Below are 13,638 nucleotides of genomic sequence, written 5' to 3' on the forward strand. Positions count from 1 at the left end.
GATAATATCACCCCTACCCTTCAGAATCTCATTTGAATTGCAGAATCAGAGTACCGAAAATGACCTTCATATTTGGATTTTGGTTGGCGTCAGTCATTCAGCATACTTACATTGAATAACTACTCTTGGCCAAAGTGCTGGGTTTAGGGGTAAATACAAAAAGAAATGACTCTTGCTCTCCCAGTCTTTGAAGTATTATAGGAAAGAACATCAAAAATACGTTATTATGATATATGATAAGTGCTGTGGTGGAGGTAAGTGTGAAGGGTTTTGGGAGTAGAGGAGGGAGTGGGCTGCTTATTTTGACTTCTGTTACTGCTGACCTTTATTCATTTAGTCCTAAAATTGTTCATGAATGACTGTAACCTTTGGTATTTTAAAAAATTCTGATTAACTAAATCACAACCTTAAAAATTTCCATTTAAGTGATTTTTTTTTTTTTGGAAAAGGTATGGAGTTTCAATTTGCATTTGTTAAAAATCTGTAAGGAGTTTTGGTCAGTTAAAAAAGTGTCACTATCTTTATAATACAGAATGATCTGGAACCTAGCAAAACTGTTCCACTGAATGCCTCTAAGCAAGATGGACCCATGCCAAAACCACATAGTGTTTCACTCAACGATACTGAAACAAGGAAACTCATGGAAGAATGTAAAAGACTTCAGGGAGAAATGATGAAACTATCAGAAGAAAACCGACATCTGAGAGTAAGTTGTTTTTGAAAATAAGTTAATTTAAATGAAAGCTTAGGATATGTGAATATTATTAGGCCACGTTATCCATCAGTTTTTAAATTTATCCTTGGTCAGTTCTTTCTCTTTTTCCCCAATTTGATTATGTCTTAGCCTTTGCTCCCCACTCTTGCCTCTTTTCATAGTTTTACCAAGGCTTCTCATTGCTTGCAAGTTCCTTTCCTAGTAGGTGCCCTAGTTATTTGTGATCTGGCCTGTGGCATTGCTGGCTTCCTCTCTTGTTTGTAACATCCTTCACATTTGATGCCCTGGTCATATGAATTGCTTGAAATGGTGCTGTCCCGTATATAGTAGGGATGTATGTGGCTGTTGAGCACTTGCAATGTGGTTAGTTTGAAGTGAGATGTGTTGTGAGTATGATAACTCATTGATTTCTTAGACTTAGTACCAAAAAAAAAATCTTTTTTTTTGTATTGTTACATACTGAAGTAATATTTTGGTTATATTGGATTGAGTTTTATTATTAAAATTAATTTTATTATTTTCTTTTTACCGTCTTAATGTGCTATTAGAAATTTAAAAGTATGTAGGTGGCTCACATTTGAAGCTTATATTTATATTGGACAGTGTTGGACTACAGTACCCTGAAGATGCCTCTCTGTCAGTGATCTCTTTTTTACTTTAGCTTGAATTCCTTCTTCTGATTGGATCACCCTGAAATCACATTCCTACCCTTAAAAGCACATTCACGCATGCATGGTTCTCTTTTGGTACTTGGTTCTTGTCATCTTTTCAGTATAACTTTTTCTAGGAATCTCTCCTCCCAGAAGCAAAGAAGTATGGTTTTGGAATGCTATCTCCTTTGTTTCCATGAAACCTTCGTCATCTCACTGTACCTGTTTGTTAAAGGTTTTTCTCCCTCCAGTGGGCGCTAGCTCTTTGGGAGCAAGGACCTGTGTTCATTCATCTTTGCATTCATAGCACATGCATATAGTAGTCATTCATATATTCGAATGAATAAATGGATGAACGGGTGAATGAGAACTAATTTGAATATATGCAGAGTGTATTAATAATTTGCCTTTGACAAGTACCTTATTTCAAGATGTGAATACCTTTAAATTGCCATTTTAGGTTTTGGAACTTTTTGTATCAAAGTAGATGATATAAAAATGTACATAAGTAAATAAGCTAAATTAAGTGACTTAATTTACATTTGATTCTTTCATCTGTTAATGTATATAGGAACTGTATATACTGTGAATCAGAGGCACAGTATCTTGGATTGATCTGTGCTGAAATAATTGTCTCTTTCTGTTTCACAGTACTCCTCAGGGGCCCCCAGCGCCTCTTAGGATAGTGGAAAAACTAGTTTCATTTCACACCTATCCACACATCATAGATTTTTAAGGATGTTGTTGTTACTCTTACTTTATCTGTCATGACTTCCATGGCATAGTTCTATTCTTTGATGAAAGGTGTGCTCCTTAGCATGCTCCGTACTTTTTTTGTTCAAAAAGCCAGTTTGTCTCTTGGCAAAGAGGAGAGTAGAAGTGGAAATGGTAGGAATGACATAAGTAGGGCAGGGGTGGGAAGAGTGCACAGGGAGGAAGGTGAGATTTGGATGCTGGTCTCTCCCCTTCATTGGCTGTTTGTAGGAGATGTTATTTGCAAAAGTGTTCTGCTGTTTAAAAGATAAAAGAACCTTGAAGATCACTGGCTTATAGAATCCGTTTCAGGCCCTTTAATAACATTTCATACATAAGGCCCATCATAATATGTTCTTTTTATTCCTCTAGTCCTGTGGTTCTTAAGCCAGGCTGTGCATCTCAGTCTCCTAGTGAGCTTTTAAAAAATACCAGGTCCTCCCCAGACCTAGTAAATCAGAATCACTAGGAGGGTTTTTTAAAGTTCTTTTTTTTTTTTTTTTTTAATTTTTTATTTTATTTATTCATGAGAGACACAGACAGAGAGAGAGAGAGGCAGAGACACAGGCAGAGGGAGAAGCAGGCTCCATGCAGGGAGCCTGATGTGGGACTCGATCCTGGGACTCCAGGATCACGCCCTGGGTCAAAGGCAGGCGTTAAACCGCTGAGCCACCCAGGGATCCCGGTTTTTTAAAGTTCTTGAAGGGATTGAGAATCTGTGTTCTCTTCATGTAGGACTAATGAACAAAGACTAAAAAACCCTACAAACCCTCAGAGAATGTAGTAATTGCAAATAAAACAGTATGACCTGAGGTGGACTTTTTCATTTGGTGTTACGGAGCATGTTAGAGGAATCAAAGTGAGAAAATAAAAATGAGCTTGCACTAAGTAAGGAAGTAGCAGTCTGCCCTGTCATTCATCTGGTTGGGATGATGGACACAGATAAAGCCAGTTGCCTAGGTAACAGGTATCCGTATTTTTCCCAGGGTCACACAGTGGCTGGTAAAGTGTCTTAACAACTTCCTATTTTGAGTGATTACTGCTTTCTTACTGAGAAACCTTGTTCCCTAAAATCATACTGTCCAAAACTTTGCTGTGTGGAATCATACCAGTAAGAACCAAGCAGCCCTTCTTATCTAGAGGATCTGAGTCACTTTGACACACAGAAGCCCAGCCATCCTTTCCAGTCTAGGGGCATGCCTCCAGTAGGGGGGGGTAGGGGGGTAGGTGAGTTCTGTATATAACATTCCATAGCTGCTGTAGTTTGTCGTTTCCGAGGAAGCAGGATTTTGGTGTTTCCTTTGCGATCAAGACTCAGTGCTGACCCTTCTACACATATACCTTCTGCTTTGAGCTTAACGAAACACTTGCTATTTAAATTTTATCCTGAAATTCCCCCTTCCTGCAAATCCTATAAAATGCCTGTCTTTTCCTTTGGCCAGCTACTCCCAGTGCCTCTGCTGTGTGGGTGCCCTGGCTGCAGTGTGTCAAACCTGTTAGACCACAGCTTTGTTCGTGGTGGTCTTTGGTAACCAGTATAAAAATACTGCGGGCCACCATGGAAAAAGTGCATGCACTTTTATTAACATATTTTAGTGGAGTTTTTTTTCCTGTTGTATAAATATAGTTATACCTGCTTTTCAATTTTTTAGGAGTAAATTTTCAGCTCTAGTTTTTAAAATCGACATTATTGAGGAATCATTTATATTCCATTAAGATGCCCACTGTGAGTGTACGATTCAGTTATTTTTAGCAAATTTACAGAGTTATGCCACCATTACAAGACTCCAGTGTTAGGATGTTTCCATCACCCTAGAAGGTTGTCTTAATGCTGGTTAGCAGTTAATCCTTGATCCCATCTCAGCCACATGCACACTAATCTGCTTTCTGGCTATAGATCTGTAGCTTGGCAGTTTTACTGTATGCGTATTTGTTTTTAAAACCTCTTTGTGCATATATTTTTTTCAGGATGAAGGCTTAAGGCTCAGAAAGGTAGCACATTCGGATAAACCTGGATCAACCTCAGCTGCATCCTTCAGAGATAATGTCGCCAGTCCTCTTCCTTCCCTTCTTGTCGTAATTGCAGCCATTTTCATCGGGTTCTTTCTAGGGAAGTTCATCTTGTAGAGTAAAGCATGCAGAGTGCTATTTTTTTTTTCTCTTGACCAGAAAAAGATTTGTTTACCTACCATTTCATTGGTAGTATGGCCCACGGTGACTTTTTTTTTTTTTTTTTTTTGTGTACAGCGTCATATAGGCTTTGCCTTTAATGATCTCTTACGGTTAGAAAACACAATAAAACAAACTGTTCGGCTCCTGGACAAATTGTATATTACCAGATCATCACTAGCAGATGTCAGTTGCACATTCAGTCCTTTATGAAATTCATAAATAAAGAATTGTTCTTTCTTTGTGGTTTTAATAAGAGTTCAAGAATTGTTCAGAGTCTTGTAAATGTTATTTTAATAATCCCTTTAAATTTTATCTGTTGCTGTTACCTCTTGAAATATGATTTATTTAGATTGCTAATAATCCCACTCATTCAGGAAATGCCAAGAGGTATTCTGTGGGGAAATGGTGCCTCTTACAGTGTAAATTTTCTCCTTTACCTTTGCTAATATCATGGCAGAATTTTTCTTATCCCTTGTGAGGCAGTTGTTGACTGAGTTTTTCATCCTTACAATCCTGTCCCATGGTACCATGGTATTTAACATAAAAAAAAAATAAAACTGTTAACAGATCTTGCTCGATAGCTTGTTTGTGTGTCGTGTCATTAGGCGGGGATACACAAAGTCCATGGTAATTTGAAATTTATGATGCATAATTTTATCTTGCATTGAAACCCTTTCAGATATTACAGTATTTGTAGTTAAAAGTCCTCATTCTATTAAGGAAAGGGATTGATAACATTTCAGGCTACTTTTGGTAATTTGGAAGATCACAGTTTGTCTTCAAGATTATATAAAGAAATCCCATGAGAATAAAGAGACTATAATTTTAGTCTGTTTATATGTATGCCTTGTATGCTCTGTTTCATTTGTTTTACCCATTCTTAACAGGTTCTTCTAGTAACTTCTCAAGACTAATTCTCCTTGCTTCTAGTCCAGTGCTTTTTAACCAGCCTAATAACTCCTCTATTTTAAAACATCTCATAATAATAGTTAAAAGTAGGTGTTTTTCCTGTCCAGTCTGACATTCAAAGTAAATTTCTATAATGGAAATTTGGAATTACTAAGCAAGCCTTGGGAATTTTCTTTTTGGAAAATGACTTTATCCTTTGCAAATCTACCTGTTAATGTGAAACACATTTTCAGTATAAATATGAATTTTAGGTCTGATCCTTTCTTGCAGTTAATCTTGTGTCTTCATTTATTTTACTTGTACTAGCATAGAAAAGTTTGGAACCAGAGACAATTTATTCAGTTTTTCTAGTGAGTGCAGTCTAATAAAAGTGACTCTTGATTCCTGAAAATAGGTGTTAGTTTTGTAAAAGATGCACTTCTTTCTGAAAGGGAAACTAGTCCTTGAGACTTGATGTGGTGCAGTGAAGTATGTTAGGCCCAGGTCTCTGTATACATTATAATTGAGTGAAATATTCCCTAAAGTATTTTGGTTGCCTTTTCATTTTGAGTATGTTTTGATTTTGTCAGGTCAAATGTATTGTGTCATTGTGCTCTATGGTATCTTATAAAACCTCTTGCTTGTGTGCAAAAGTTACTAAAAACAAACAAGTAATGCCTATCCATTACTAGCATGCTACTACAGGTAATGTTTCCACTGTTGTTCCAACGTTTTACAGTCATTGTAAAATTTCCCTCCCTTTCTGATAACTGGGAAAGCATGCTGAAAAAATGTCTTGCATTTTGTCCCATAAATGAAGAATCAGTAATTCCTTGGCTTAAAGCTCTCTATATAATCAGCACTATTGGTGATAAGTATCAAGCTTGATCTTTCATAGCTACAGTTAAAAAAAAATTTTTAGTTCTCAAAAATTTAGCAAAATCCCGTTTTATGGGAATGCTCCTTAGAACTCATTTAATTCAGCCCCTTTGTTTTATAGTTGGGGAATCTGAGGCCTTTCCAAGAACTAAGGGAACTTGTGTCTCACAGGTAGGTAGAGGCAGAGCTGGAACTAATATATCTGCTCTCCTGACTCTAGCTTTAGTGTCTTTTCTGAAAACTTTGTAGAAAAAAAATTTGACCTAATTTGAAATGACTGAAATTATGAGCATAAGATGCTATTTAATAAATGTATGTGAAATTTCATATCCTAAGATTGTATTGCAGGCTGCTGTTGAATAGTCTCATGTATGTTTGGTTTTAGTATTTAGGTTAGAAATCTCCCTCCCCACCCCATATTGGTAATAAATATTATGAAATACAATGTATTTTTAGATAGGCATTTTATAAAATGCATTATGCAAATGTTGGTTTTGGGGTAGATTGTAGTCTGGGCAGTATCTGCAAAATAAAGTATACATGGGCTTTTTAACTGCTTTACGTGTTGGGAGATGCTCTGATTGTATAGGAGACCTACTTTCTATTCTTTTAATTGCTGTATCAAATGTGATCAGATTATTTTACTACCAACGGTTACTTTGAAAGAGTCCAACTGTATTAATTGATAATATATAGATTAAATTGTTTGTCTTCATTCCTTACATGTTTAGAAATTTTTACTTTGTCTGCCTGCTTACTTGTGTATGCAAGCATGAGGGAAATATACTGTTGCTAATACTGAAATCACAAGTAACTAAGGCCTTAAGTTCACATGTGACACTAAATGCAGTACCTTATTTCATTCTTTCTATAACTAATGTACCTTAACTTTGCCCATTCTTGTATTTACAAGAAACACATTTAAGAATTGTATTCTGAGTGTGTGGTTTGTTACCTTTACAAAAAGAAAAAGAAGTGACACTTGGAAAAAAATATGTATCAAATTGAAAAGTTCTGGTCAAAGAAAAACTATTTTTACTTTCTTCTTCAAATATCTTCGCTCAGAATTTCTTCTAAAATTGAGATTCTCTGCTGTGGGGATTCTTTTTGGTTTTTAATCATTCAAAATACACCACTTCGAAAACTAGATTTATCATCGGTAAGATAAAAAAAATTCTTAATAGGGTATATCCCCAAATTGTGATCTGCCACTTTTCAAGTGATAGTTTTCCTACAGCTTTGCACATTCCTATTCAGTGATTTTGGTATGTGCATAGATTTTTAAAAGTTCACCTTTATGAGAGTTAGGGAAAGATCAATGTTTACCGTATGGAAAAACAAAATAAGAAGGTAAATAAATGATCTTTATTTTCTAGCTTTCAAAGGAAATCAGACTATCATGTGAATAAAACTGTTTAAAAATGTGGTGAAGTGTCATTTTCCTTTCCAAGAAACAAAAAGGAATTTAATTTCAGTAAATTATGATGGTTTGTATGTTTATGTTAAATAGAAATAATCAGTCACTTACCAGGACCTGAGTTCTGATGGCAAGGTAGTTTTTTGCTTAGTGACCTAGAGGTAGAGTACTTTTTAGTGCGAAATGCGCACAGCTGGGTTTTGAGTTCCACATTTGATGGCAGAGTGTTGTTAGAAGCCATGATTCTGGAGAATTCAGTGCAGGAACAGTGGCCTCTTGGCAGTTCTCAGCCTGATGGGCATTGCTGTGAGGAAGTTTGAACATTCATCCTTAAAGGAAAGGAAATTTCATCTTCTTAGAATTTCTGATTGTAGAAATAATATGTTCATTTCAGGGAATTTGGAAAGCAAATTATAAAAATAAAAAGATAAAAAGTAATGCCAAATCATGCCATCCAGCGGCATCAGTATGTATGACATTTGATTTATTTCCTTATAATATTAATGCTTTTTAAGCATAATTGTACATATAATTTTGTATCCTGTGTTTTCACTTAATCTTTTCTCTGGTATTTCAAAAACCAAGTAGAAGTGGTTACAAAATTGCTTTATGTTTACAGTCCCTTTCTTGACCATAAGGTTATGAATGCTTTACGTTTAACAGCTTGATTGGTCAGGTAGTTCCCCTGCTAATTAGGCACATCCTCCTGATTACCTCATTTCTTTTGTTTTAGAACTCTGTTTCTTGTTTTCCAGTTGTTCCTTTTTATAGCACCCATCCTTTTTTTATTTTCAAATTTTTATTTAGATTCTAGTTAACATATAGGATAATATTCAGTAGAAGAATTAGTGATTCATCACTTACATAGACACAGCACCCAGGACTCATCATAACAAGTACCCTTTAATGCCCATCACCCATTTAGCTCATTCCTCACCTCCCTCCCTCCATCAACCCTGTTTGCTATCATTGAGAGTCTCTTAGAGTTTGCCTCCCTTTCCTTTTTTTCCTTTTCCTCCCTTCCCATATGTTCACCTCTTTTATTTCTTAAATTCCACATGAGTGAAATCATAGTATTTTTCTTTCTCTTACTTTGCTTAACACAATACACTTTAGCTCCATTGACATCATTGCAAATGCAAGATTTCGTTCTTGATGGCTGAGTAATCTTATATGTATATGATGTATGTACACACACCAAGTCTTCATCAGTCGCTGGACATTTGGGCTCTTTCCATAGTTTGGGCTATTGTTGATAATGCTATAAACATCTGGGTACATGTACTCCTTTGAATCTGTATTTTTGTATTCTTTGGGCAAATACCTACTCCAGTTGCTGGGTTGTAGCTTTGTTCTGTTTTTAACTTTGAAGAACCTCCAGAGTGGCTGTAGCAGTTTGCATTCCCACCAATAGTGTAAGAGGTATATAACCCCCATCTTGAAAGAGGGTGCAGGGAACTATTAAGATAACTATTCTGTTTTTAGCATTAGTGTTTAATTGCAGTAGTATATTAACTCATGTAAAGAGCTTAAAAAAAGATCCTGATGCTTGAACAAGTACCTCCAGAGATAACTGACTTAATTGGTCTGGAGTGGAGACCTGGCATGGTCATTTGTGTTAAGCTCCATCATTTTAATCTGAGCCAGACAGCTGTTTCATAGGCTTTTAAATGCTAAAGTCAGATGCAAATATGTTTAAGACTTAAGTCTTTAAAATATAGGGAAATTGTATTTTCAGGATTCTTTGTGTATCAATCTTAAATAAATTGCAGGGGTGTCTGCAGGCTCAGTTGCTTAACTGTCCAACTCTTGATTGGGTTCAGGTCATAGCCTCAGGGTTGTAAGATCCAGCGCTGGACATGAAGCCTGCTTAAGATTCTCTCCCTCTGCCCCTCCCACTCCCCTTCTCTTAAAAAGTTGCAGGAGTCATCTTTAGATATTTCTCAATACAAGAGCTATCTTTGTAAGAGTTAGGATTGTAAAGTGCCAGCAAATGCTTTGTAAATAAATGTGAGCTATCTGCAGAGATGATGTGAGAAATTTTATGGGAGTTTTAGTGGCCACTTTGCTGGTACCCCATGTGATTATCTTTACCCAGCTGAGGAATTGATTCTGCCTGTCATCTGTGTCTCAAAGTATGAGCTGGTTTTCAAGGTACTTGGAGAGTATGTGCCAGGTATTTATGTCCTCGCTCAGAGCCTGTGAAGTGGGTACTGTTCTTCATTATGTGCTGGGACAGACAGGTTTACACAGTGGTTTACACAGCTGTGACAGGCCAGGAGTTCCATCCTGATGCTCTGGTCCTGGAACCCATACTTTTAACCATTGTGATTTAGAAGGAGAGGGAATGACTTCTACCCTGGTCCAAGTCCAGTATTGTCTCCACAGAAAACTCATGTGTTAATTAATTACATGATGCCTTTGATCCCTTTCTAAAGGCTGTACTTCTGTTTCTTTGTGAAAATATTTGATCTTAAATATTCAGACTTCTTTCTTGCCTTTACCTCCCAAAGAAGTGTAGGGAAACAAACTGCTGCCCATTAACAATCTCAATTCCTGAACAAAATCAATAGAAACATTACTAAACAGTCTATTAATGTATTAAAGGAGGCTATAGGATTTATAGAAATGTTTCTGTAAGCAAGGCTGGAGAACAGTTTATGAGTTCACTCTTCTATATGGTCCTTTAAGGTTTAACCGTTACTTAAAAAACGAAAAACTAACCATTATTTCAGTGTATGAATTTTGAAAAATCGTTGTGTAAATTCTTGATGCTCTTTTACAGGAAACAAAGGCTGTCCATGTAAGACAGATATTTAAGGCCATTGAGGAAATATCCAAATTTTTTTGAGGGTGGGAAGTCATTGACAACCTAGGTTCTAAAAAAGTGTGGAGAGTTGAAATTGCAAGTGACTGAAATCTATTTTACAATACCTGAGAAAGAAGAATTCCTTATTTTAGTACATTGCTTGTTTCAGGAGATACAGGTTTATTAGAAGTTATCTAAGGTGTTAATATAGTTTTGGGGGGGCGGGCTTTTGTGTGCTAATTTAATCGTAAGTATACCCTTATATGTATAATATGTAGATAAATATGAGAGTGTGTATCATGCTACTTTGAATTAAATTTAGGGAAATAGTTGAGAAATTCAACAAAGATAAACTTGTGAGAAAGGAAAGTTTTTTTTTAAAATAAATTTATTTTTTATTGGTGTTCAATTTGTCAACATACAGAGTAACACCCAGTGCTCATCTCGTCAAGTGCCCACCTCAGTGCCCACCACCCAGTCACCCCCACGCCCCACCCACCTCCCCTTCCACCACCCCTAGTTTGTTTCCCAGAGTTAGGAGTCAGAAAGGAAAGTTCTGTTGCAAACAATTTGGATGCTTTTTTTTTATTTTGCTACTAAGCAAATTTTTACAATATTGAAATAAAATTAAGGTTTTCATTTAGGGGCGTCTGGCTGGCTCAGTTGGAAGAGCATCCAACTCTTGGTAATGGGGTCATGAGTTCAAGCCCCACATGGGGTGTAGGGATTACTTAAATACATAAAACTTTTAGATTTTCTTTTTAAGAGTTTAATGTATCAAGTAAGTGAATTATCTCCCCAAGGAAAAAATAAAAATGCTCTTGAACTTTGAGATTCCCATGGAATTTGTTAATTGGGGAATTTCATTATACATGTTTTAAGAAACTGATTTCTTAGCAAGATTTTACACTGCAATGAGAACATGTCTTAATAAGAATTTCAACATTAATTGGGTAAAGTGGTTCCTTTGTAAAATAAGTCGTGGGTGCAATGGGAATTTCAGGGAGATAAGTATATTGGAATATATGCTTAAAGTGCTAAAAATTTGTGTTCATCAAAATGCGTAGTGATGTGATAAGAGGGTGTGGCTTCTGTTATTGAGAACAAGTAACATTTGCATTTAGGTTGAGGTAGTAAATGGTGTAAATGTTTCCAACACTTACTTAAATATGTAAATAATCCTTTCCATCCAATACTAGATCTCTTAACTCCAGAAAGGTATATTGCAGATGCCAGTAGATAATGAGACTTTGTTTGCTTAATGTATTCCCTAGCTCAGTAGTGTGTGATGGGAGGCACAGTAGTGGCTGTGGATTGGTGTTATCTTTCCCCATTTGTTTTATTTTTAGTACGAAGTTTCCCCAGGTTTTGTTACTTAGATCTCTTGGTTTCTTTTAAGGAGCAAGCCATCAAAAATATTAACTGAAATCTTTTTACATCGTTCCCTGAACACATTTTCCTTTGTCACACCACTAGCCTGAAGTTTGTGTGTATCATTCTTGTATGTATAATATTAGTAAATATAATATTATTTCAATATATATTAGTAAATATATAAATACTAATTACTAATTAGTAAATATTAGTAAATTAGTAAACTACACAGGTATGTAATAATCAGTTATGTATTGTGTTTTACATGTTTTAAAATGTGATTTAAGTGTTTTTTACTCAGAATATTACTTTTCTAGCTCTGCCCTCACCTAAAATTTCTCATTTGAAAGTGCCCACACTTGAAGTAGTATATCCTTTGTGTATATGTGTTCCATGAACTAACACACCATTTTCTCCTCTGCTCTATCAGCTTGGATCTGTTGTAGTGATGTTTTCTGTTGCTGCTGATGCTACAGTTGAAATTATGACAGGAATACCTACCCAAGGCCTTATCACTTTTCCTGAAACCATTTCTTTCCTGGTGGTGGTTCTAGGACTGAGGTACAAAGGCAGGCTGGCCAGAGGACAGTTTGTCAGACAAATGTAGCCCTAACAGCCACCTGTTGTCTGTGTATGTATGTACATTTGCGCATATAATTTTAGTAGTAAAACCAGTCTGAGAGAAGGTATGAGGTGCTCAAGTACCCACATGGGATCACTTTACTGTGCACCTTTTCTATTTATGGGTTTCCACGTGTGCTTGTAGACTGCATACGTGCCCCTGAGTGTTGGTATGGAAGTGGTTTCTCATGCACATTCTTAAAATAGGAAAATGTCCCATAAAAATCTGGAATTCCTATTTTTCAAAAAGATTTGGAACACAGGACTTGCGTTACCATATGCAATAATTTGCTGGAGCCAAGTTTACCTACAGTTTCCATCACTTGTTGTTTCATACTGTTTCACTTACTAGTGACCTCCACAGTCTGTATTCATCTTAATAGGGGATTCTTGGTTTAGATATCACATAACTGAGTACTTCCTGCCCTACACACTGGTGGGAGTTGGGGTGGCTGTACAGTAGGATCTAGGGGGATCCTCTTTTCAGAATACTTCGACATTTATACCTAGTTAACAGGTAATTTGGCCCAGAATGCCTAAAACATGGTCAGTTGAAACAGAAGCATAAAGTTTGAGAAACAATAAAAACTATATGGTGTACCTAGTGTGTGTCAGGTATTTTATTTACCCTATCTCCTTGGAACAGCCTTTTAAACTTTTTAATGGTGAGGAACTTGGAGAAATGAATTTGTCCTTTTTGTGGTAAAGCCAAGTCTGTTTCCCAAACTTGGGCCCCTCACCATGCCAAACTGCCTTTGAAAAAGGGGAATGATGCTGTGAAATTGACTTCATGGCATTCAATCAAAAAGAGTTTACTTTGGTCTCAGTCACTCTTTTGGAAGTATAAAATAAATCATTTCTACTTCTGAAGATCTTGGTTAAATAATATACCTACAGCTTATTACTGCATTGGTGCCTAGAGGGTAAGGTGTGGCTGCTTATAAGGTTCCAGAAATTAAGGTATTTTTCAGAATTCAGACCTTTATGGCTGGCCTTTCAACCAGTTAATCTAGATTGATAGCTTTGTAAAGAGTATATATAACATGGTTTCAAATATTAAGCATGAGTAGCTTAGGAAGAAACCCTATCAAAGTGCTAAGGAGCATGGGGTCTGGAGTGAAGCTGCATAGGTTATAATTTTGGCTTGGTCACTTTCCTAGTTAGGACCTTGGGCATTTTATTTTTTTGTGCCTCAGCTGTAGCTAAGGGATGCTAACCATGCCTCCATCGCGGTGTGAAAGGGATTGACGAGGTGCAGCTCCTGGAGCAGTGTGGCACAAAGCTCAGCAGATGTTAGCAATTACTGTTTGCATACACGTGAGGTGGAAAATTGGGCAGTGGACTGATATTTGGGTTAAAA

General features: G+C 36.4%; 1 protein-coding gene and 1 long non-coding RNA gene across 9 annotated transcripts in view; one reads left to right on the top strand and one right to left on the bottom strand.

The window, feature by feature from the left end:
* The window catches only part of VAPA (VAMP associated protein A), a 44,972-nt gene extending 40,102 nt beyond the window's left edge, over positions 1-4,870 (top strand). For all 7 annotated transcript variants that reach the window (XM_025429530.3, XM_025429532.3, XM_049112942.1 and 4 more), the window contains 2 exons: positions 533-706; positions 4,087-4,870. In XM_025429530.3, the coding sequence (XP_025285315.1) occupies positions 533-706; positions 4,087-4,245 (333 nt within the window). In that variant the 3' untranslated portion in view covers positions 4,246-4,870. The remainder of the gene's footprint in view (positions 1-532; positions 707-4,086) is intronic.
* The window catches only part of LOC112648071 (uncharacterized), a 47,342-nt gene that overhangs the window by 28,757 nt on the left and 4,947 nt on the right, over positions 1-13,638 (bottom strand). For both annotated transcript variants that reach the window (XR_003128719.3, XR_003128720.3), the window contains exon 2: positions 7,586-7,803. This is a non-coding gene — a long non-coding RNA (uncharacterized LOC112648071). The remainder of the gene's footprint in view (positions 1-7,585; positions 7,804-13,638) is intronic.

This window comes from Canis lupus, chromosome 7 (genome assembly GCF_003254725.2).
Source record: "Canis lupus dingo isolate Sandy chromosome 7, ASM325472v2, whole genome shotgun sequence".
Taxonomy (NCBI): domain Eukaryota; kingdom Metazoa; phylum Chordata; class Mammalia; order Carnivora; family Canidae; genus Canis; species Canis lupus.